Source organism: Stomoxys calcitrans, chromosome 4, assembly GCF_963082655.1.
Source record: "Stomoxys calcitrans chromosome 4, idStoCalc2.1, whole genome shotgun sequence".
NCBI classification, from domain to species: domain Eukaryota; kingdom Metazoa; phylum Arthropoda; class Insecta; order Diptera; family Muscidae; genus Stomoxys; species Stomoxys calcitrans.
In genome coordinates, this window is record NC_081555.1 from 62,504,891 (window position 1) to 62,530,915 (window position 26,025).

Below are 26,025 nucleotides of genomic sequence, written 5' to 3' on the forward strand. Positions count from 1 at the left end.
ACACCTTTCCCAAATATTAATATCAGATTCGTTCTTTACTCCCAAAGACCTTTCATTTGAACCCCATATGGCTATGGTCGTGAATTTGTCCCCTTTGGGGGATGTTTTTGGGAAGAGGCGGCCCCCAAACACTTGGTCCCATATTTAGATATCAGATTCTAATTCTACACTCAAATACCTTCTATTTAAGCCCCATATTCCAATGGTCAGTAAATAAGTCCTGTTTGGGGAAGGGATGGACCCCCACATGGTCCCAAATTTGGATATCAGATTCGTATTCTACTCGCGAATACCTTTCATTTGAGTCCCATATTGCCATGGTCGGTAAATATGTCCGATTTAGGAGTGTTTTGGGGCTTGGGGTGGTCCCCCTAGCACTTGGTTCGACAAATGGATATCAAATACATTTTCTTATCCTAAATACCTTTCATTTGAGTCCCATATTGTCGTGATTGGTCTAAATATATGTTTGGTAGGTTTTAGGGTGGGGCGGCCCCCCTAGGTACCCCATCCGAAATTTGGATACCATATTTTTATTTTTAGGGTACTATATGAGAGCACACAAAATTTCTCTTAAATCGCACCACCCATCTCCGAGATCTGGCGTTTCTGAAAATTAGGGTAAGTGGGAGGGTCCGCCCCCCCCCCCCCCTCTTCAGATATCAAAAAAATTAGTACCCTATTTTCACCACGGGATCATTATGCACCATCTGTGAAAATTTCAAGAAAAGCGGTTCAGCCGTTTCTGTGTCTATAGGGAACAAACAAACATACAAACAAACAAACCTACAAACAAACACAAATTGATTTTTATATATAAGATTATAACGGGTAAATTTGTAAATATACCGCTTGCATTTGTAGACTGCAAAAAGACAACCCCCATTTAGTCATGCAAGCAACAGACTACAAAGAACACGGTGGAACCCGCATTTAGAAAATTATCTTTTGAAGACTCTAAGGTTAACAGAACATTTTAACAATTTTTTTTTAAAACTTTTTCGACTTGTGAATAGTTACGTAGTGAAAAATATAGTACTTTGTTTAATTTAGACATTCACTTATATTTTTAATTAACACAATTGTGCGGCGTAGTGCAAAGCACTTTACAAGCTTCCAATAATACTGACTACCATCCCCATCATTTAGAAAGGCTATGCTGCATGCTTCATCAGAGTTATAGCAACGCACAAGCTGACGGGAAGTATTTATTTTTGAGCGTGTGAATATATTTAAAGCGTGAATAATGATCACAACTATTCTGTGGTTGATTTGCTGTAATATGACGCTACTTTACATGTTCTCAATTTGGAATTTTGGTTATTGGAAGAAACGTCGAGTTAATGGCCCCAAACCAAGACCATTTTTAGGTAGTTTTCCCAGTGTTTTTACGCAGAAACGCCACATTGCTATGGATATACAAGAAATTTATGAGTTGGTATTTTTGAAATAATTTTCTAACTAAAATACAAAATATCAACTAAAAATATGAATTTTCCTAGAGCTTATAAATGCACGGATAACTATGTAGGAATTTACAACTGTCGTACACCCCTATTGATGATAACAGATGCCGAATTGATTCATCATATTTTGGTAAAGGATTTTAAACATTTCCATGATAATGAGATATCAACAATGGTAAGTGAATGCAAATGAATGAAAGTAGTGCCAGTTAAGTTGAAGTCTCTTATGATAAAAATCTCATATGTTTTTTTAGAATACAATTTCAAGTTTATAAATTTTCCTGAAGAAAATTTAAAATGAAATTTTTATAGAGATAAAATTTTAATTATTTTTTTTTACAATGAGAAATTTTTATAAAATTTTTTATGAGAACAAACCTTCTAATAAGACAAAATCTTAATGAAATGTTTTCAATAGGTTGAATAAAACAAGCTTGTTTTCATTTATCATATACACATTCATAAATAAACAAGAATAAACGCATAAAACCTGCTGGCACAAACGTTAGAAGCCTACCAAATAATGTATGACAAATAAGAGTGTACACCATGGATCGTAGTTGTAAAGTATTTGAACGATTTTTTATAGGCATGTTAGGTAAAAACAAAATGTGCAAAATTTCAGCCAAATCGTACAAGATTTGAGCCCTATAGAATCTCAAGAAATCAATTCGGGAAATCGGTTTGTAAGGGCCCCATATCAGGTAATAGAGCGATTTAGTTCGTAGATGGAATTGCTGTCAAAAGTAATAACAAAAGAGTTATCTTGAAAAATTTGAACCAATTAATGGCGTCCTCAAGACAAGTTGGAACGGGAACCATTTTATATAAGAGGTATATCTATACATGGACCGACCTACTTCTAACGTAACCCACGCCAGTTAGTATGTTAGATTAGTGTTGGTTTGGGTGGAAGTCTGCCATCAGACTCACTTAGACGTTTTCGTCCATTGTGGTACAACAGGGTCAGGAGAAAGAAGGTGTCTTCTAAAGGATTATTATCTAAGAGCTATAGGAAAGTGTGCATGAAAGTGCAAAGTGCATGAACTCTTTATTAGAATCGATAGCACGGTCCATATAATTTAATGTTTGAAGATTATTTCAAGCAAAAAGATTATTTTCATATTAAATTCAGAAAAATGCACGAAATCTTTATTTGAAACGATAGAACGGTCCATATAATTTTATGTTTGAAGAATATTTCATGCAAACGTTGACCGTGAGTGCGTCTCTTCAATGGTCCATCCGCTTAGTTCAATTTTGGCGTACTCTTTGACTGGTCCCGAAAGTGAAATAAAATGTTCACCGAATCCGGCTCTAATAAGTCCATGGATACGCGTGCGGTATGGCATGTGGTACCTTCTTGTTGAAACCACATGTCATGCAAACAAGCTCTTGCATTTTGGGCAAAAAAAGTTGGATATCATCTCACAATAGCGCTCAACATTCACAGTTATGTTACGATTCGCATCATCTTTAAAGAAATACGGTCCAATGATACCACCAGCCCATAAACCGCACCAAACTGTGGCATCTTCTGGTTGCATTGGTAGCTCTGGCAATGCTTCTGGCTGATCTTCACTCCAAAATCGGAAATTCTGCTTAATTACCCATTGAGCCAAAAATGAGCTTCGTCGTAAGACGGAAGAAATGCGCGATGAACCTTTATAACAGAGCACGCATTTTGATAATAAAATTCAATAATTTGCAAGCATGGTTCGTTTGTAAGACTTACTTTACTTTAATCGCCTATGACAGAATATTTCTTCCACTAGCCAAACGTATAATAGCGTTCCAAGCGCCTCGATCTTCTGCGCTCATTCTAAAATCTCTGACACCAAGTTTCGAGGTGTCTCCCACAACTTGGTCTTTCCATCGGGCTTTCGGTCTTCCCGGTTTGCGTGTACCACCGTGTTTCAAAAGACTTCTTTGCTGGAGCTTCTTCATCCATTCTGACAACATGACCTAGCCAACGCAGCCGTTGTATATTGATGCGTGTAACTATGCTATCGTCGTCATACAGCTCATACAGCTCGTGGTTCATACGTCGCCTATATTCTCCGTTAACGCAAACTGGTCCATATATTTTACGAAGAATCTTTCTCTCAAATACTCCAAGCACTGCCTCATCTGCTTTCACAAGTACCCATGCTTCAGAACCATATAACAGCACGGGTAGTATCAGTGTCTTGTAAAGTGTAATCTTCGTCTGTCGAGAGGTGGCCTTGTTTCTAAACTGCTTACTTAGTCCAAAGTAGCATCTGTTTGCCAGTATTATTCTTCGCTTTATCTCAAAACTGGTGTCATTCGTTTTGGTTACGGCGGTGCCGAGGTAGATAAAGTTACTGACTATCTCAAAGTTGTGGTTCCCAACTTTCTCCATGTTCTTTATCTGCTCGGTTTGTACAAGGCTTTTTGGGAGTGGAAAACATCCATTTCGTCTTATCTCCATTTACTGTCAGACCCATTTTCACTTACTCTCTTTCGATTCTTTCACAGGCTGCAGTTACTACTTCCTGTGACCGACCAATGATATCGATATCGTCGGCATAGGCGACATTTGTAAGACGATTCACGTTAAATTATAGACAAAACAGAAGATATTTGACAGTGAAACCAAACACGAAAACTGTGTGAGCTTTTTTACTAGTGTTGCCAAAGAGATAATAGCTAAAAAATCACCCTTTAGTTCCTACCATTAAACCATCCAAAGTTCACATCCGCTAAATATGACATGTTCTCAAAGAAATGAGAACCAAAAGTGTGCACCAAACACGCACAACAGATGTTCTATAGTCTACTTTTCCTCGACGTCCTCACAGATTCCTCAAAAGTCGTAACTTGCATCCTTCAGCCTGTTAGCAAGTTTTCCGATCAGTTAATGACCGGTCATGTCTGACACAATGACTAAGACTTCTGGTTCAGGCATGGTCCTGAAGTTGCATACCATCAGATATCAGTTCCCCTGGAATGTGTATGGTAGTTTATAGTCTTCCATGCTCGTCTGCTCTAAAATTCCATGGTATATCTTTGTGGCCTGGCACCCAGAACAGGTAAACTTTGAACTGTTCAGCATCTCGTTCAGAGACTTGCGACAGTGCGGGGCGGTTTTTGAATTCAGAAATATGTTTCCCAGAGAGATAGCCAGGCAGCCTTAGTGGGTGCCTAAGAAGATATTTTTGCCAGTCGTCGTTATGACATTATATTATCTTAGCCAATTCATCACTTCTTCAATTGCAAGGATCCCAACTTTATACACACTGCAGTGGTCGGGTAATCTTCTCGATATGACCATTCCTAGTTCTTCAAAGAGCACACCAAAACCCACCTGGCCGTCTAGTTTGGAACCATCCGTATAGAAGTCTATGTATCTTCTATTACCAAGGATATCGTAGTTGCAATAGGTTCTTTCAGGAAGAATGGCACATTACTTTTTATGAAAAAGCGGCTCACTCAGTGTGTAATCCAAACTGTCTGTTCTTTATACATGTATCACATTCTACGTCTTAGAAAGTACCATATCAAATTTTTGACTCCACGGAGGTTCGAGTAATCGTTAAGCGATCGCTATAATATTTCAATAAAATCAAAGAATATAAATAATCAAAAGTAAGATAAATAAGGGTATTCGTTATAAAAAGAAAAAAAAAATTTGGGACACCCTTATATATAATCTTAGGGTTATAGACCAATATATCGAGGTGTTACAAACGGAATGACAAAGTTAGTGAAGAGTAGTATTGTGAGCATTGCTTATGTTTCATAAGCATCATTTTAACATTTCATGTTTACAGAAACTCCGACATATTTTTATTGTTTCAGGCCGATGAAAAATCAGATTATATTTACGGTAACCACCCATTGGCATTAACTGGAGATGATTGGTACGAGCGGAGAAGTGATATTAAGCCCGGCTTAGCCTTACCCAGGGTAATATAATTATTTCAAAGCATATTTCCAAATACATTTTTCCTCCTACAAATTCAGATGAAATTAAGCTTCTCGGTGATATCAAAAATCAGTCATAATTTAGTAGAATATATTGAAAAACAACAAACATATGGTGATCAGGAAGGCATCGATGCATTAGATGTAAGTCTAGACATCCTCTCAATGGACATCCTTTTATTTACAATTGCAAATGAAATTGAATCAATTACAGCTAAGTTTACGTTTCATCAGTGAAGTTGTTGGGGATTGTATTTTGGGTCAAAGAGTCGAAATATTTACTCAAAAGACACATCCAGCTGTGAAGAATGCTAAACAACTCTCCAAACAATCATTTATTTTTGTCATCTATATGATTCTGGTGGGTCTGGCGCCGTCATTGAAAAAGATTAAAAAATTTCGTTTTCTATCACGTTCGTTGGAAAAATTTTTCATAGGCCAAATCCGAAATGCCTTTAAAGAAAAAACAGGAAATGGACCCATTGGGAATTGCAACGACTTTTTGAGTTATCTTCGCCAGTTGCAAAAGAAAAAGGGACTAAGAGAGGATGAGGTGCTAACTCATGCTACGACCGTGTTATTGGATAGTTATATGAGTATTCCAGCTGTTCTAGCTCATTGTCTACTAATGGTCTGTATTGTCCTTACTAATAATGCATAGGCAGAAATATATGTATAAATTTCATTGATTTGCAGCTGGGTCGCGACTCTTTGCGGCAACATGCGTTGAGAAGTGAAATCACTAAAAAGTTGGGAGAAGTGATTGATATTGATGTTATTGCAAAAATGGATTATCTTGATGCTTGCATTTATGGTAAGTGTATATCGTTTAGAAACTATTTTAATACCCACCACCCAAGGATTGGGGTATATTTATTTGGTCATTCCGTTTGCATTCATCGAAATATTCATTTCCGATCCTATAAAGTAAATATATTCTTGGTCGTCGTAAAATTCTAAGACGATCTAGCTATGTTTGTCTGTCTGTTGAAATCACGCTACAGGTTTTAAAAATGAAGATATTGAATATAGGTGTAATTTGGACCGATCTCCCTATTTAAGGTCTTAGACCCATAAAAGCCCAATTTATTTCCCGATTTTGCCGAAATTTGACACAGTGAGCTTTGTTTTGTTCTTCGACATCCGTTTCGAGTAAAGCTACAGATTCTCGCCCAATATCGCGCAAATTGGATTATATTTGGATGTAACTGCCATATATGTCGATTTAAAGATTTACGGTCTTGAACCAATATAAGATCTATTTTATTGGAAATGCTTCTATATGTCGAGTGTGTTATTAAGAACACACTTGAATTTAATGATACGAAGGTTTATTTGAGAATGAAAAAATATTCTTTACATTGACAGCATTTATAATAAAATGGAAATCAATGCTATCTATGTACATATAGTAAAAGAAATTATAAAATAAATTATTCAAAGTCGATTGATACTCCAACACATTTATTACCCGATTTCACTGAAATTTGGCTAGTCAGAACAGATCATATACTAGATGTGGTTGGCACCCAAGTTCGCCCATCGAACTAATTGCCGTTTTACTTATTCTGAAATAGTTTGTTTATGAAACTGCTGGCTTTATGCTGTTCCAAAGTAGCAGGCATAGATCTGAATCTTCCTTTTGAGTGTATTAATACGTGTGATTGTAAGAAGACATAAAACTGACGTCTTTGAAATTATCTTTATTGTTAAGATCAGTGACCTGAAGCTGGTCTAAACAAATCCCCTTTCGAGACACCTGAAATTCGGCCACGTTTTGCAGCGCTTAGAGTCGTCCTGAAAGTGACATCGGGTGAATTGGCAATACACAGATTAAGTCGATTTTTGAAATTCCTATCCATTCTTTTTATATCGGTATGTTGACAATGTCGTCTCGAATTTACACCACTCCAATATGTTTTGCTTGTTGAAGCAGCCGGAAATGTTGAAGTGAGTCTCGTCACTGGAAAAAACTACCGCGTCTTCAGGCAGGTTGTCTATCAGTATTTCACATACATTTTGAGGGGCAACTTAATCGCGTTCATTTAATTCTTGCACAACAGCCAATTAATAGGGATGAAGTTTTAGGTCTTGATAGAGAATTCGTCGAACAGTGGTGTCAGAATCCTATATCAGCTGCGAGTTTGTGAGCCGAACGTCGCAGAGAGGGAGAAAATCGAAAAAAAAAAAACTAGTAAAAAATGTGTCGTGTGAGAACTGGTAGAGATATCTCTGTGAAATTGGTCACCTCGGTATTTCGAAAAATTATTGAAGCTGATAAAACTTCATTTGTGGCCCGTTTAAAAAAACCGAATAGAGAAATCTTAGTAATTCTTTTTTAATTGTGCAGATAAATGTGTCGTTAAAAACTTAAAACAAATTCTGTCCGATTTTTTTACAAAAATCCCCAAAAATGGTTTCAAAATCGGCACTTTTTAGTTAATTTGCTGTGGAGGTTACAAATATTGTTTGATGCAAACATTTTTTGCATGGGTTTAGGAGACATATGGAGTAACAAACACATACAGCGGTCAAAAAAAGTATTCATCATTAGCAAAATTGATAATAAATTCACTTATTTTGGGTAATTGAAGAAAATTTAAAGTAAACAAATAATGCAGTTTTATGCAATAGTTTATTTTTCGTAATATGTTTTAAAATAAATTCAAAAAATAAATTTAATTAGCGCAAAAATTTATGAACTCCAATGGGTTTTCCAATTTTTTAATAAAAAAATGCTTTTTTTGAAGTACATATAGCACACGTTCCAAATGACACATCTTATTCAAATTTCACATAAAAAAATTAAAAAATGAAGGTATTAAATCAATTTTTTTTTAATAAAGACTAATTAATGAAAATATTTTTTTAACCAAAAAATGCAAAAAAATCTTTTTTTTATTTGTTTTGACTTCCAAACTGTAAAACTTTAAATTGAATAATTAGGTGTGGACACTGGTTGCGGCAAAGTTGTAAATTTTGTCACAAATCAAAATCATGTATAAAAATGAAAATCGAACCACAAATGGATTCGTAAATTGCAAAATACGAAGCCAATCGCGGCCAAAATTTAAACAGATAAAAAAATCAAAACTGTTATATCCCCTAAACCTGTGGAGATATTGTAGACCTCAAGCGGTCTTTTGAGCACTAGCCAGCAAAAGAATTTTGAACATCGGACCACAAATTAAGATTAAGCAGCCCCAACAATTTTCTTTTTAAATACCGAGGTGTTTACTGACTGCCTCAATCTTTCGATATTTTCTGCAGTTCTGGTGGTCCGTTGAAGTCCATTTCTGGGCTTAGCGACACAAACCAGGAACGTCTCTTTGAAATTTAAAAGCGAGCGAGCTCTAGACGGCCAACGCCCGCTGCTCCCTAGAGAGCATGATGGCAACTAAATGGAGAGAGAAACAAAATTGGGGACTTCCCCCTCAAGATGCACTCCCTCTTGACCCCTTCCCCTCCCAACTCACCGCTCGGGAGATTTTTCAAATAAGTTTCTGTGGCCCACCCTGTATGTTGTTTAGATTAGGTAAGGTTGAAAAGAGGGTGCGGATATAAATTCGCCCCATTCCACTATGGATTTACACCTAACCCAGTAACCGGCTTGTTGTGCGCTAAAAAAACTGAAGAACTAAGCTCGAAATAAAAATCTGAAGTTAGGAATTACGTGCTACTTACAAAATCCTTAGTTGGTTTCTATGCCACGCTCCTAAGTTGGTTCATGGCACTGGTATTGTATCCCTATATAAATATTTTTTAAAATCTGGTTTTCTATTTGGGCCAATTTTAACTAAATCCCAACAAATAATTCCTTATTCGGAGCATATAACAAACAATCACATAAGGTAATTTTTACACATTCTAAAGTTATTGTTGAAATGATTTTTTTAAAATTTTTACTGTAAACAAATCTCAACAAACATTTTGCAAAAGCTGTGGTTAAAAAAAGCATTAAATTTCTTATGTTCAACTATCACTTTATTTGTATATTGCAATTTTTAGATAAGTATTAAAGGATTACAACCATTAGCATATTAAGAAGTTCCATAAATTCGCTGCTTCTCACAGTATCAATTTCATTTAGATTTTCTAGGTCCACACTATTTACAAGATGCAAAATTTTATATTTACAATTTATTCTTAGTTTAATATATACTTACCGACAAAATAGGTACATATATATTTGACTTTGGTTGCTAGTAGAAAATCCATTAGGAAAGCATAAGTATTCTATCAGTACATTAAAAATATTTTTTCAGCTCTATTTTTAAATTTCTGAAAACACAGTCAAATAAAAACAAATAAAATTGTATAAATATTGTAAGTTCTAGTACTTACTGGACCATGTCAATAAACTGAGAAATAGTAATAGTCATTATATCCAGTTACTACTATTTCTATTCTTGGATAGAAGAAAAAAATATTTGAATAGGAAATGTCATCACTTACGGAACAAAACACAACATTTAATATATATCCTGTTTACTATTATTTATTCGAATTGAAAAAGTGATTAAAATTGTTTTAACTATTCACTATGTACTTGCACTAAAAATATTTACGTCCGTTCACTTCCGCGATCAAAACTGAAATACATTTATTTTGGAGCTGCAGCAGAATAATATTTGGCTAATAGAATAATGTTTATTTTAATTTTTTTTAGTTTCTTGAAACTAACATAATTTGATTTTTTTAATATATTTCTCTTCCTTTCTTGTTAAATAAAGGTTTCCACTGGTATAAACATTTAAATGATTTAATGGAAACAATTGAAAATAAACAATTTTATATTTGGCAGTTTGTAGACTGTCGCATAAGGCATTTTATTCTTTCTATCAATTTACATTTAACTATTTGTTTTAAATATTATGGCAACGGAAAGGTCCAACTTTTTCATATTTTTCATTAAAACTCGTCTCCAAAAAACTTAATCTGATCAAATTAATTAGTGATAAAAATTTCTTTAAAAAACATGCATTATGTCATTATTTTCTAAAATGTCTTGAAAATGAATACAAAGCTTTAAAGATCATTAAAATTCCATTCTATTAATATACTATTTTGAATAAATTAATCTCAATTTGCCCATTTTAAGCCTAAACAAAATATTTTGCAACAAAAACCGTAATAGGTACTTTATCCATTTTTAGCTTTCTTGAATTAAAGCTGACTAACGTTAAACGATCACACAAAACCGATAAAGTGTTAATGTAACCTTTTATTATATGTTATACTAGCTGACCCGGGCCCGCTCCGCTGCTCCTTCTTTTACCTTTTATGGAACAAAAGATTCCTTGGAACATTTATTTTCGACAATTAAAGAGTTTTTAGGGAAATACCATGCTACGAAAATAGTATATCGCTTGACTAATTGTTTAACAATATAAGTGCTTTTGTCCGAATCCAATATGATCTTTATTGGTCTACGAATTTAAGTTTGTGTGTAAGGTGTACTCCATTCTTAAAAAACTTTATTTCAGCCCGCTACTCTCGTAATATCTGATTTAGGGGTGTTTTCGGGGGTGAGGTGGTCCCCCAGGCACTTGGCCCTGCAAAAATATCAGCATCGAGCTCTTCTTTCAAAAACCATTTATTTAAATCCCATATTGCCATTGGTTTAGGGGAGTTTACACGATGAGGCGTCCCCCAAACACATGGCCCAAAATTAGTTATCAAATTCGTTTTCTAATCTTAAATACCACATATTGGTATGGTCGAAAAATTGTTACCCTTTGTGGGGTGTTTTGGGGAAGGGGTGATTCCCCAAATACATGGTCCTAAATTTAGATATTAAATTCGTATTCTACTCCCAAATACCTTTATTTGAGCCCAATTTTGCGATAGTCACTAAAAAATTGCTGCTTGTGGGGTATTTTGGGAAAGGGGTTGATCCCCAGAAAATTGATCCCGAATATGGGTATCAATTCTTGCTCTACCCCCCAATACTTTTCATTTAAGCTCCACATTGACATGGTCGGTAAATATGGCCGATTTAGCGGTGGTTTGAGAATTGGGGTGGTCCCCCAAACACTAAGCCCGGAGAATATATCAGCAACGTGCTCTATTCTCATATATCTACAAAATATATCATTTATTTGAACCCCATATTGCCATTGGCCTCAAAATTGGATATCAAATTCGTTTTCAAATTTATTTTAAACTCCTAATTGCAAGTCAGTATTGGCCCTAAAAACTATAAATATTTAGTTCCACTCTCCTAACGACCCAAATTGTCTTGGTGAGCAAATACGTCCTATTTGGGGGTTGTTATGATGGTGGGACGTCCCCTAGACAGTTGGTCCCTAATGTTGATATCAGATACGTGGTCTACTCCAAATTACCTTTGATTTGAGCCCCATATTTCCATAGTCGGCAAACGTGACCGGCTTGGGGGGGGTGTTTTGGGGGATGGGCGGCTACTCAGTGAGTTGGCCTTGAAAATATATATCAGATTCGTGTTCCACTCAAAAAACCCTTTTATTTGAGCCTCATATTGCAAAAGTCAGCAAATACTTACTATTTGGGTGGTGTTGTGGGGGTGGGGTGGCCCCATAGACACTTTTCCCAAATATTGATATCAGATTCGTGCTTTACTCCAAAAGACCTTTTATTTGAGCCCCATATGCCTATGATCGTAAATTTGTCCCCTTTGGGGGAAGTTTTTGGGGAGAGGAGGCCCCCAAACACTTGGTCCCATATTTGGATATCAGATTCTAATTCTACACTCAAATACCTTTTATTTAAGCCCCATATTCCCATGGTCAGTAAATAAGCCCTGTTTGGGGGGTGTTTTGGGGAAGGGGTGGACCCCCAGAAACGGGGTCCCACATTTGAATATCAGATTCGTGTTCTACTCGCAAATACCTTTCATTTGAGTTCCATATTGCCATGATCGGTAAGTATGTCCGATTTAGGGGTGTTTTGGGGGTTGGGTGGTGTTGTGAGGGTGGGGTGGTCCCATAGACACTTTTCCTGAATATTGATATCAGATTTGTGCTTTACTCCCAAAGACCTTTCATTTGAGTCCCATGTGGCTATGGTCGTAAATTTGTCCCCTTTGGGGGAGGTTTTTGGGGAGAGGCGGCCCCCAAACATTTGGTCCCATATTTGGATATCAGATTCTAATTCTACACTTAAATACCTTTTATTTAAGCCCCATATTCCCATGGTCAGTAAATAAGTCCTGTTTGGGGGGTGTTTTGGGGAAGGGGTGGACCCCAGAAACGTGGTCCCACATTTGGATATCAGATTCATATTCTACTCGCAAATATCTTTCATTTGAGTCCCATATTGCCATAGTCGGTAAATATTTCCGATTTAGGGGTGTTTTGGGGGTTGGGGTGGTCCCCCTAACACTTGGTCCGACAATTGGATATCAGATACGTTTTCTTATCCCAAATATCTTTCATTTGAATCCCATATTGTCATGATTGGTCTCTCCCTCTCCCCAAAAACCTCCCCCAAAGGGGACAAATTTACGACCATAGCTACATGGGACTCAAATGAAAGGTCTTTGGGAGTAAAGCATAAATCTCATATCAATATTCAGGAAAAGTGTCTATGGGGCCACCCCACCCTCACAACACCACCCAAATAGTAAGTATTTGCTGACTTTTGCAGTTGAGGCGCAAATAAAAGGGTTTTTTGAGTGGAAAACGAATCCGATATATATTTTCAAGACCAACTCACTGAGTGGCCGCCCATCCTCCAAAACACCCCCCAAGCCGGTCACGTTTGCCGACTATGGAAATATGGGGCTCAAATTAAAGGTATTTGGGAGTAGATCAACATTAGGGACCAACTGTCTAGGGGACGTCCCACCACCATAACAACCCTCAAATAGGACGTATTTGCTCACCAAGACAATTTGGGTCGTAAGGAGAGTGGAACTAAATATTTATAGTTTTTAGGGCCAATACCCCAAACCTGACTTTGCTGACTTGCAATAAAGAGTTTAAATGAAATTTTAAAACGAATTTGATATCCAATTTTGAGGCCAATGGCAATATGGGGTTCAAATAAATGATATATTTTGTAGATATATGAGAATAGAGCACGTTGCTGACATATTTTCCGGGCTTAGTGTTTGGGGGACCACCCCAATCCCCAAAACACCCCTAAATCATATTTACCGACCATGTCAATGTCGAGATTTAATGAAAGGTATTGGGGGGTAGAGCAAGAATTCATACCTACTTTCGGGACCAATTTTCTGGGGGTCAACCGCTTTCCCAAAATACCCCACAAGCAGCAATTTTTAAGTGACCATCGCAAAATGGGGCTCATACGAATTTGATATCCAAATTTAGGACCATGTATTTAGGGAATCATCCCTTCCCCAAAACACCCCGCAAAGGATAAAAAAATTTCGACCATGCCAATATGTGGTATTTAAGATTAGAAAACTAATTTGATAACCTATTTTGGGCCATGTGTTTGGGGGACCCTCATCGTGTAAACTCCCCTAATCCAATGACAATATGGGGTTTAAATAAATGGTTTTGAAAGAAGAGCACCATGCTGATATTTTTTCACGGCCAAGTGACTGGGGGACCACCTCACCCCCGAAAACAGCCCTAAATCAGATATTATGAGAGTAGCGGGCTGAAATAAAGTATTTTAAGAATGGAGTACACCTTACATCCAAACTTATATTCGTAGACCAATGAAGATCATATGGGATTCGAAAAAAGGCACTTATATTGTTAAATTGTTAGTCAAGAGTTATACTATCACAAAAAGCTCTTTAATTGTCGAAAATAAATATTCCAAGGAAACTTTTGTTCCATATAAAGTAAAAGAAGACGCAGCAGAGCGGGCACGGTTTAGCTAGTATATTATACAATAAGCGACTAACAATACAATCATTTTGAGACTTTTTTTTCTTAAGATAGGTATTAGGATACTTCACTGTGGAAAGTTTTTACAAAACTTTGTTTCTTTATTGTAGAAATCCTCCAAAAAGCGTTTTTTCCAATAAAAAGACATAAAGGCAACACACCCACCATATGTTTAACCACCAGCATTATTTTGGTGAATGGTGTTGTTTGCGTAGTGTTATCACGAAAAATAAAAGTGAAAGAGATATATTTATTGATAATTTTTATTTATATCAAAGAAAATTAATGAAAATGCTACGCGAAAACAACGAAAAATCAGTTTTTATCGTGTTGGTTCAATTTGGAAAACGTTTCGCCCACGCTTTTAATAAATGCCAAGTGTCCCCTCAATAAAGAACTTAGTACCACAAATAAAATTGTTTTCACAAATTTTTTTCACTATTTTTTTATGTGTAGTTTCACTGTGAAAACTGACGTTAAAACCATCCTTTACACAGAAAAAATTAAAAACTTGTCACAATTTAGAAATTTGTACATTCAATTAAGAAATTTGCTGAAATCGGTCTTATAAATGAATTTGTATTATTGATTCAAAAATTTTGGAATTTCGATTTATGATAAACTCAAAAATTCAATTAAAATGGTTAATCACTCCGTGAACCAATTATTTGAAAGTAGTCCTTACTTTAAAGCAACTTTTAATAGATATAGTTAATTGATATTTTTCACATGAAAAAAAAATTTCTTTCATTGGCTTAAATTGCATATAAAACATGAAATATATAGCTTAATAAATATACATATATATATCAAAAAGAGAAATGGTAGTTTCCATTATGAGCCTGTTTTTATTGTCGGGGACATGGTCTGTAAAGGGTATTAAGTTAGGTTAAGGTGGCAGACTGCCATAAGACTCACTTATATGTTTTCGTTCATTGTGATATCACAGGAACAGAAGAAGGAAGATGTCTGTTAGTTGCTACCGCTGAACTATCCAGATCGTTTTAAAAATCCCAACAACAAATCAGAAAGGCTCCCAAAGAAAGAGGAACCTTGAGTGGAACTCCTTCTGACTGCTGGTGCGAGACACACACACATCAGATGTTGTATAGTCCCTTCTTCCTTGACGTCCTCACAGCTTCGCCGAAAGTCATAACTGGGAACCTTCAGTCTGTCCCGTGCCGGGGATTGCTGTAAGCACCTCCGCAGTTTTCACCACATTTTCTGATCTTGAAGGGATGGTCGTGCAGATTGTGAGCCGAAGTCTATTCCAATCCCTCTTTCTTCTGTTTAACCGAGGGACCACTTCTGCAGTACTTTCGCCAAGGCTGAAACTAATATTTCGATGATCAGAGAAGCTGTGGTCATCCAGCAGTTCCCAGTCGCATATCCTTCCGTTTAGATTTTCCGATACAAAGTTAACATTTTCTACCTCCTGTCTGTTCCTGGTAATAAAGATCGGTTATATATAATATTCGATAAGCAGCTCACCCCTCTCGTTTATATCCGAACTTCCCCATATCTGGTGATGTGCATTAGCACGACTTCCTACAATAAGGCTCTTTCCCTGCAGAAGCGGTTTCAACCAGCGAATAACGCAATTTGTTGCGTTTGGAATTTATCCATTCACATCCTAATTTTTCCGTTTTTCATACCTACCGAAGTATGGGGGTATATTGATTTTGTCATTCCGTTTACAACACATCGAAATATCCATTTCCGACCCTATAAAGTGTATATATTCTAGATCGTCGTAAAAATATAAGACGATCTAGTCATGTCCATCCTTCTATCTGTCTTTTCTTTTTTTTTCTCCATAAGCAGATGAGGGCTCCATAAGCCCTCATATTGACCGATCCGCCGATTTAAGGTCTTAGGCCTATGAAAGCCACATTTATTGTCCGATTTTGCTGAAATTTGGGACAGTGAGTTGTGTTAGGCCAGTCAACTTTCTTCTTCAATTTTGCCACGATCGGTCCAGATTTGGATATAGCTTCCATATAGACCGATCTATCGATTTAAGGTCTTTGGCCCATAAAAGCCGCATTTATTGTCCGATTTTACCAAACTTTGCCATATAGACCGATCTCCTGATTTAAGGTTTTGGTCCCATAAAAGGCGCATTTCAATTTCGCCGAAATTTGGGACAGTGAGTTGTGTTAGACCCTTCGATATCCCTCTTCAATTTGGGCCAGATCGGTTCAGATTTTGATAAAGCTGCCATATAGACCGACATTTATAATCTGATTTCGCTAAAATTCGACACATTGACTTATTTAAACTTATAAGGTTCAGATCGGTCTATATTTGGATATGGCTATCAAAAGGACCAATATTTTGTTCTACAAAATGGAACAATGACTTTTACTTATTAGACCACTCACTCAATGTCCTTGTCGAATTTGGCCCAAATCGGACCATATTTCGATATAGCTGCTATAAATCATTTTTTACCATTTTATGACGAAAGGTGGTTTACATATATACGGAGGTGGTGGGTATCCAAAGACTGGCTAGGCCGAACATAACGCCGTTTTACTTCTTTCTATTTCAACGAAACGTTTCTCAAAATATTTTTGTTTTTACTCTGAAATTATATATAAATAAATTGTATTTTATGGTGAGATAAAAAAACACGCTTTCTATTTTTCTTAATATTTTTTTTGTCTAGTTACGCCACTTTGTGCCTGTATATGATAGAAGAGAGATATATATGTTTGACTCATTCACACTTCTTTAAGCATTACATATGTGCGAAAGGGAACACAATATAATCTTGATCAATGCATAAAATATACTATTAAATAACAACTTAAATCGGGCAATTAAAATTATGTTTGCTAATTACTTGCCGTTATGCAAAAGAAAATCGAATCCTATATCAAAAATTATCTGAGCGGGTAACACATTGCTTGAAAAGTTTTTTTATAAGTCAATACCATATTAAATCGGTCACATTTAGGTTCATATTTTGCCTGTGTAAAATCCAGTAATTCTGAGCTTCTTTAATATTTGCTTTCAGAAACCATTCGTGTCTTTCCACCAACAAGTTTTATGACTAAAGTCTGTACAAAATCTACGGAATTGACTAATAAAAACGGACAAATACTCAAAATTGCTGTAGGTACACCTGTTATTTTACCCATTCATGCTGTTCTCAATGATGGTCAATATTATGAAAATCCAACGAAGTTTCAACCTGAGCGCTTCTTGCAAGGAAAACTACAAAAATTCAGAGAAACGGGACTTTATTTAGCATTTGGTGATGGGCCAAGAGCTTGTTTCGGTAAGTACTACACGATTTTGACAGCCTTTAGAGGCAAGCAGATCATTAAAATGTTTCCCTTTTCAGGAGAACACTTTGCGTTAATTCAAATAAAAAGAGCCCTTATTGAAGTTATTCGGAGCTATGAAGTTAGCATCAATCCCAAAACCCGCTCTGATAATATTTTCAACCCAATGACTATGTTGTCACAACTTAATGGGGGAATTTGGTTGAACTTTAAAAAACAATCTTAGGCACATGAACCAGTCCTTTTATAATAAAAAAAAAAATAATAAAAAAATTGCTGTTCCTATATTTGTGTAAACCAATAACAAAGCAGTTAGGTTAGGTTGAAGTGGCAGTCTGCCATCAGACTCACTTTGACGTTTTCGTCCATTGTGATACCACAGGAACAGAAGAAAGAGGGCGCCTTCTAGTTCCTACCGCTGAACCATCCAGAACGCTTTAAAAAACCCAACATCTTGCGAATGTTCACATCTGCTATATCAGGCAGGTTTTCAAAGAAATGAGAAATTAAAGTGGAACTCCTTCTGATTGCCAGCGCGGGACACACACACAAAAGGTGTTCTATAAGCTCTTCTCCTTCGTATAACAGTATAATTTCCGATTACGCAGTGATCGGTCATGACAGACACAATGACTGAGACGTCTGTTCTAGCCAGTGACAGCAACGTGGTAGACCTCTTCAAGTATAGATTAGGCTACTTAGATTTGGAATGCTCACAGCCCCCTCTTTGCGACCATCTATCATTCGTTGTCCTTCGGGCCTGGTCCTGAAAACTTAGTTTACATGTGGCTAGAGGCATGCCCACATATTTCAGTTTCCCTGAAATATGTAAGGTAGTTCCTAGTCTCGCAAGCTCGTCCGCTTTGCAATTCCCTGGGATATCTCAATGGCCCGGCCCCCAGAACAGGTGAATTTTTATCTGTTCAGCCATCTCTTTGAGAGATCTGCGATAGTCGAGGGCGGTTTTTGTGTCCAGAAATACGTTCTACAGGAATTTAAAGGCTGCCTGGCTGTCTGAGAAGATATTTATGCCAATCGTCGTAATGACATTATATCTTAGCCATTCCACCAATTCCCTAATTGCAAGGATCTCTGTTTGATACACACTGCAGTGGTCAGGTAACCTTTTGATATGATCAGTTCCAGATCTTTAGAGTACAGCCCAAAGCCCACCTGGTCGCCTAGTTTGGAACCATCCATATGGAAGTCTATGTAATTTCTATTACCAGGGATATCGTAGTTCTAATCGGTTCTATCAGGAACAGTGGTACAGAACTTTTTATCAAAAATCGGCTCAGGTAGAGTGTAATCCACACTGCCTGGAACATCGGACATTGTATCAAGGATAACACGATGCCCGTATCTGCCACATGACCAATGAGAAAGCTCATTTAACCTCACGGCAGTGGTCGCTGAAATTTGTCTAGCCACAAAGTCCAGAGGCATAAAATGTAGCATTAAATTCAGTGCATCAGATGGTGTCGTCCTCAGTGCGGCTGTGATGCTCAAACAAGCCATCCTTTGGATCTGGTTGACTATTGAACAGGACTTTTGAAGTCCTGTTCACCACCAGGCCACAACACCATATAGCATTATAGGTCTGACAACTGTAACTACCCAGTGCATGACGCGCGGTCTAAACCCCCAACTTTTGCCAATGGCTCTCATGCAGGTGTATGGGGCAAGAGTTACTTTCTTGCTCAATTTCCTGTCCAGCAAAACACCCAGGTATTTTGGGCTTTCTGTAAATGGAACATTCTCTCCTCCCAAAGAGACAGGAACATTCTCTCCTCCAGAGCCACTGTAAGTAACTTGTATCTCTTGCTGAAAAGAACTACTTCTGTCTTCCACGGATCTGGGCCTGGGTATAGACCAATTTCGGTAGCTCACTCCGCTGTTGCACGTAGAGCTTCCTGCAGTATATCTCTCAGAGCGCTGGGAAACTTTCCCTTAACCGCAATTGCAACGTCATCAGTATACGCTACATTTTTCTTCCAGAGACTATAATATATTGTTAAAGACTATATTCCAAAGTAGAGGAGACAGTACACCTCCTTGAGGAGAAATACTGCCATTGTTTATTCCTTGAGCGAGAGAACCTTCTATAAATCCGAATAGGTCGTGAAAGGCTGTTTCAGCGGATTTTGTAATTTATTGATACCCGTACAACAAGAACTTATGTTCTTAAGATTATTTTACGGGAGTTTAATCCTTTTAAAGTTTACAATGTTTAGGCAAAGTATAAATAAATAAATATAAAAGTAAAAAGTTAAAATATAGTAAGAGAAACTTAAAAGTAAGAAAACGGAAATAGGATTTAAATTTGAGTAATAAAACAAAACTATAAATAATATAGTTATACATTTTTAACCTTTTACACATCAATATTAGACACTTAACAGTTTTTTTTTTTGTAACAAGCCTTAACTAGAATCCCTGAAGTGATCTAGTAATTCTCCTTTGAAAATACAACGCTACTGATAGTTTGAAGGTCATGTGGGAGAGAGTTCCAAAGCTGAACGGCGAATATGAATAGATGTCATTGAAAGACTAAGCTTCGGTGTATCATTGGTTTCAAATTATTTCCTCGGTTCGACCTTGCAAATCTAATTCTATCAAATAAATGAGATGGTGCTTGTGTATATATTGGGTTGCCCAAAAAGTAATTGCGGATTTTTCATATAGTCGGCGTTGACAAATTTTTTCACAGCTTGTGACTCAGTTATTGCATTCTTTCTTCTGTCAGTTATCAGCTGTTACTTTTTGCTTACTTTAGAAAAAAAGTGTAAAAAAAGTATATTTGATTAAAGTTCATTCTAAGCTTTATTAAAAATGCATTTATTTTCTTTTAAAAAATCCGCAATTACTTTTTGGGCAACTCAATATTATCTTATATAAAAAGGTCAAAGACCTCATGAGCAACACGTCACTAAATGATACACCATATAAAGATCTGGAGTAATGGAATGTGGAGTCACGGCGACGAAGACCATATACATAGCGTACTACACTGTTGTAGAACGTATCGGTCTTCCGGCTGTTCCGAGAATCGCAGTTAGCAAATAGTTCACAACCGTAGAGGAGGCTAGGTATAATATATGCATGCTGCTGCCACGAAAGGCAATCTCCAGGGATCTTTGGCCTATGATTTGTCTATATCAACCTCTCAAGAGTCTTCAGCATAAAAGATGGCAGACTAATAGGACGAAACTCGTACGCCTTCATGTGGTAACGTTTTCCAGCTTTCGGAATGAAAATGACCTTCGTGTTGAAACTTCTATGTAGACGACATGGTCGTGAAGGGATGTTTCAGTGGATTTGATTCACTATATGCATGCTGCTGCCGAGACAGGCGATCTCCAGGGATTTTTGCCCTAAGATATGTTTCAATCAACCTCTCAAGAGTCTGCAGCATAAAGAATGACGGATTAATAGGAAGAAAATCTTTCGCCTTCGTGTGGTAAGGTTTTCCTGCTTTCATGTCCCTCCATCCCACAGGTATATATGACATGCTGTTACAAGCATAGTATGTCTCCCTAAGCCAAGGAGCCAGTCTTTCAGACACAGCTTGTAATTCAACAGGTGATACATCATCAGGGACTGGCGATTTAAAGGAGTCGAAACTTCTTATCGCCCATCGGTTTTTCGGCTCAGACACAATTTCCCTAATAACCTCCGACGAATGCATACCAGTGACAACCTCTTCTGGCGCCACGTTGTCCTTTGGAGAATTTCCCGAGAAATGTGTATCAACGAGTAGTTCTCGTGTTTCCCCACTAGACAATGCTAATACATTCTCTGACTTCTGAATATACCCCACCGTAATAGGTCTCTAGGACAGAATCTTCCTTAGCCTAGAGACCTTAGATGTATCCTCCACGGAGCTACAGAATTCTACTCAGAATTTGTTCTGAGCCTTTCTCAGCTCGCCCTTATATTTTCTTAACTCAGCCTTATAGATGTCCCGATCGTGAGGTGCTTTTGTGGATTTCGCCCTGTTGAAGAGTTTTCTACAATCTATCCTTAGAGGATTGTAGAAAACTCTATCCTTAGAGGCAAACAGCGACCACCGTGGCGGTCGCTGTTTGCCTCTTGGCTTGGCACTAGGGCATTCTGACACAAGCGAGGCCTACGTGATCCGCTTGACCCTTGTGTCCATATCCTCCGCAGTTTCCAATTCCTTTTCTGGTCTAGAAGGGATAGACGTGCAGAATTTTGTGCCGAAATTTGTCCCAATCCACCTTTCCTCTCTTTAGCCGAGGGACTACTTCAGCAGTATTTTCTCCAAGGCTGTAACTAATATAACGATGATTAGAGAAGCTGTGGTCATCCAACACTTCCCAGTCGCATATTCTTGCGCTTATATCATCCGATTCAAAAGTAATATCTAGTACCTCCTGCCTGCTCCTGGCAATAAAGGTCGGTTTATCCCCTTTATGTGATGTGCATTAGCATCAATGGGGCTCTTCGTCCTTGCAGAAGCGGCTTCAACCAGCAACTTAAGGTTTGAATGCGGCATCTCTGAATCGTGTAGTATATATTGGGAAGCCTGGCTGGCTTAATGACGTAATGACACATATTTACTTCAAGGCTGGCTACTACTGTATCTTCAGTGCCTAGCGACGAAAGAAGAAAACGTTTAGACTACTCTTTGCAAGAATACAGGCGCTGTGTCTCCCATTCCCCGCACCCTTGAGTAGTTTAACCCCCGGAATCTTAGTCCATCAACCATAAAGCAGTCAAATCATTTTCCATGGGAGAAAATGAAACCAATCCTTCTGCCGCATAGTAATTGTGCACTAATTAAAATTTTCTTAAACAAACGCATTTTGCCTTGGTTGACACTACACACTTCATCACAATTTTAGTTTTTATTTTTGCGAAATCATTGCTATAAATTTCAATACTCCAGTCATATCGCTTCAAAATCCAAAAAGATTCCACCTTTCAATCGAGCCAAGAAATATGTAGGATCAAATGTATAATCGTTGCGAGTTTTTGGATTCGGCTTAACTTTAAATTTCGTTAAAATTTCCACCAGAGCAGCCTTAATTTGAACAAAGCCAAAAGTAACGCCTAAAAGAAAGGAGAATTATTAATCATTGATCATCTCCGTTTTGCCAGAGGTTCAACCCAAACATATTCTAGGACCATCGCCATAGCACCAATAGAGACCCTTATTGAAATATTGTTTAATACCACCATTATCTTCCAAGAAACGTTCTGGTTGAAATTCACAAGCATCCGGGTAATATTCATCGTCCATCATTATGGGATATTTGGGAATAATGACTATCATGCCACGAGGCACTTTAAAGGTCGTGCCATTTTTATTGATCAGCTCAATGGGTTCGGTACAAATTTTGGTGGACGCAAAATCAACGGGAAATATTCGAAGTGATTCTACGGATAAATTTGTATTACGAAATGTTTAATAGTATTAGGTGTTATACTGCATACTCACCATGTATGCAGGCATTTAAATAGGGCAACTCATGAATTATACCAAAGTCCCTACTTTTACCCAATTTATCTGTAATTTCTTGCCTCAACTTTTGTTGAATCAACGGATATCGAGCCAGCTGAAACAAAAGTAAAAATAATAGCTGATTTTTAATTTTTTTTTTCAAAATCAAAGCGTATATCATATTCTATTTACTATACACATATCTTTATATATTTAAAATTAAAAACCAGACACGTATAGAAAGGCAAAATGCCTAGGCTGACTATGCAATACGCTACACCTCCAACAATACTTTTGGCACTATTTTTATGGAAATGCATGGGTATATCAAATTGACGATTGTATATATGGAAGCTATGTATATCTTAATCTGATCACATTTACTGACCGTTAAAGAATACCTCATGCTCGTGTAAAAATCGGACTAAAATTGTGCGCGAAAGTGATTCAAACTCGATCGGTACGAGTACATTAGAGTTTCTCGAAAACAAAAAGGATTTTTTTTGAAATGCATAGCCTACATTGCAATAAGTAAAATTAAAAATATTATCGGTTAACATTAACCCGTACCGACACGACGTCCAGAGATGGATAGAGTGCTTTCTAAGGGATCCAGTTGAGGATTTTAGGTTCTAGCATTAAATTCGTAAACCAAGGCCATATTTATAAGGCAATTATGATTAAATATACCCTACGCCACTCTAGTGTCTGTGGTAAAATGTAAGTTTCGATTCAGAAATTCTTCCTGTTTCGGCTCAGCCATATCCGTCTATCCACGTATTCTATCTGTACCAATTGTCTGCCTCTCGTTTTTTGTAATAAAGTTGGAAACAGTATTTGTTACTCAATCATCATCAAAATCTCAACATATCACTTTTTTTAGCCCAGTGACGCACGCCATGAATTCTGGTATAAATCGGTTCAGATTTAGATATAACACCCTTATATATACAACAACCGATTTTCACTTATATAGTAGTTGCTAGAATTATCATCCGATTTGCATAAAAGTCTCTGCTAAATTTAATAAAAATCGATTTAGATTTGGAAATTTGGCATTTCGTTGAGAGATCTGCGATAGTCGAGGGCTGTTTGTGAATTCGGAAATACGTCTCCCTGGGTGCCTGCCAAACGTCATTATGACATTATATCGTTTATGGAGTCTACGCACCTTCTATCTTAATCGCCACTTGTGACCACACTCAACCAAATTTGTTATTCAAACCGCCCTCGACTGTCGCATATCTCTCAACGAGATGGCTGAACAGTTCATAATTCACTATTTGTGGGTACCGGACGAGCTTGCGAGACTAGGAACAACCCTACACATTCCTGTGATACTGGAATATGTGGGTATGTCTCTAGCGACATGTAAGTTAAGTTTTTAGAACCAGGTCCGAAAGACAACAAATGATAGAAGGTCACAAAGAGGGGGCTGTGGGCATTCCAAAACTAAGTAGCCTAATCTAGACTTGAAGAGGTCTAGCGCTTTGCTGTCATTGGCTAGATCAAAGGTCTCATTCATTGTGTTCGTCATGATAGGTCACTGTCTAATCGGAAAACATGCTGGCAGACTGAAAGTTACCAGCAGCGACTTCTGCAGAAGCTGTGAGGACATTGAAGAAGAAGAGACTATAGAACACCTTCTGTGTGTGTGTCCCGCACTAGCAGTTAGAAGGAGATCCACCCTAGGTTCTCATTTCTTTGAGAACCTGTCTGATTTAGCGGATGTGAACATTCGCAAGTTTTTGGGCGTTTTAAAGCGATCTGGATGATTCAACGGTAGGAACTAGAAGGCATCTTCCTTCTTCTGTTCCTGTGGTATCACAATAGACGAAAACGTCTAAGCGAGTCTGATGGCAGACTGCCACTTAACCGTTACCTAACCGAGACACACATTTGCATACACTCAACCAAATTTATAATTCAAAACAGCAAAAATGTTTGCTTAAACAGCAGTTTTTGTTTGATAAAAATGGGAAAGCAGATATTACTGCTGTTTCAGCAAACATAGGGCTGTTGTATTAGCAAACTTTTCTTACTGCTATTTCAATAAACAAAGTCTGCTGTTTTGGGGATACAAGTCAGCTGAAAAAATTGTTATGCTACTTTTTGTGGTTGCGTGGTACTTGTTTTGATTACTTTGGGCATTTTTAGAATTATTTTAGAAATCTTGTTGGTAGATATGAGTTTAATTTGTGGAATATTACTGTAAAGAAGCTACCTGAACCATCCATTGGTATACATTTGGAAATGTGGCTGAGCTAGTTCGCATTTTTTATTATTGCTCTACTAAAGTGCATAGGACTGCCATGGCCTTTTGTATCTAAATTTAAAGAAAAAAGGTTATGGAAAGTAAACATTGAGCGTTGATTAAAAGCATCCACTGAGACACACATATGTGTTTTATTTTTTCATCTAGCATCCCCTTCATAGTTAAGTAGCAGTCATTTTCAGCAAACAACAGACTTTTCAGCAGTAAGCCTGCTACTTTGAATAGCAGAACTACTGCTACAATGGCAGCAAAGTTAACAGACAGTGTTTTCTATTTTCAGCAACTTTTTGCTATGAGTTCAACATAAATAGTCCACTACGGATGCTGCCTGAGGAGGGTCTTGAACAGTTCTGCCATGCAGAGAATGTTATATTAAGTCCAAGAGATAGAGATCCGAACCTGCTTTGAAGTAAAGCCGAAAGCTTCATGGGTGTGGCATACGACTGGGGTAGACCTAGGGGTCTGAACGCAAGCACAGAGAAGAATGAAATTTGCCTGTTTACCACGAAGGCAAAGGAGGGCCAAAATGAGGCTCCACATTTTTTGAACAGAACGATATTGATATCCGAATGTCAAATATTTGGGAGTTACCTTGGGTTGTAATTGAAAGTGGAAGTGTCACATCCAGGAGGGTTGGCCACTATGTAGGCGGTTTGAAAGCTCTAGATGGATATTGAATACGATGATAACCCACTGGCTCTACAGAAGTTTGGTGGAAGCGATGGAGAAC

General features: G+C 37.4%; 2 protein-coding genes across 5 annotated transcripts in view; one reads left to right on the forward strand and one right to left on the reverse strand.

Moving 5' to 3' along the window:
• The first annotated feature begins 1,067 nt into the window (after positions 1 to 1,067).
• On the forward strand, positions 1,068 to 17,805 carry LOC106089985 (probable cytochrome P450 28d2). Of its 2 annotated transcripts, none has more exons than XM_059367834.1 (8): positions 1,068 to 1,434; positions 1,503 to 1,641; positions 5,289 to 5,396; positions 5,454 to 5,558; positions 5,629 to 6,045; positions 6,111 to 6,228; positions 17,283 to 17,546; positions 17,613 to 17,805. In XM_059367834.1, exons 1-8 carry the CDS (start codon positions 1,247 to 1,249, stop codon positions 17,777 to 17,779), a joined length of 1,506 nt encoding a protein of 501 aa, XP_059223817.1. In that variant the 5' UTR covers positions 1,068 to 1,246; the 3' UTR covers positions 17,780 to 17,805. The 2 variants fall into 2 exon arrangements, with proteins under 2 accessions (XP_059223817.1, XP_059223818.1); XM_059367835.1 differs by having other exon boundaries at positions 1,349 to 1,438.
• Positions 17,806 to 22,387: 4,582 nt separating this feature from the next.
• The window catches only part of LOC106089986 (probable cytochrome P450 28d1), a 34,051-nt gene continuing 30,413 nt past the window's right edge, over positions 22,388 to 26,025 (reverse strand). The window contains exons 6-8 of one of the 3 annotated variants that reach the window (XM_013256009.2): positions 23,018 to 23,135; positions 22,753 to 22,956; positions 22,388 to 22,629 (exon numbers count right to left, since the gene is read on the reverse strand). In XM_013256009.2, coding sequence (XP_013111463.2) covers positions 22,466 to 22,629; positions 22,753 to 22,956; positions 23,018 to 23,135 — 486 coding nt within the window. In that variant the 3' untranslated portion in view covers positions 22,388 to 22,465. Of the gene's footprint in view, positions 22,630 to 22,686; positions 22,957 to 23,017; positions 23,136 to 26,025 lie in introns of all 3 variants that reach the window. The other 2 variants (XM_013256008.2, XM_013256006.2) reach the window with 2 other exon arrangements.

Bases quoted from the DNA above. Each gene is read 5' to 3' on its own strand.
- LOC106089985 (XM_059367834.1), top strand. From the start codon at position 1,247: ATGATCACAACTATTCTGTGGTTGATTTGCTGTAATATGACGCTACTT. The intron at 5,559-5,628 runs GTAAGTCTAGAC...AATCAATTACAG, and splicing joins AAGGCATCGATGCATTAGAT to CTAAGTTTACGTTTCATCAG. The intron at 6,229-17,282 runs GTAAGTGTATAT...ATTTGCTTTCAG, and splicing joins TCTTGATGCTTGCATTTATG to AAACCATTCGTGTCTTTCCA.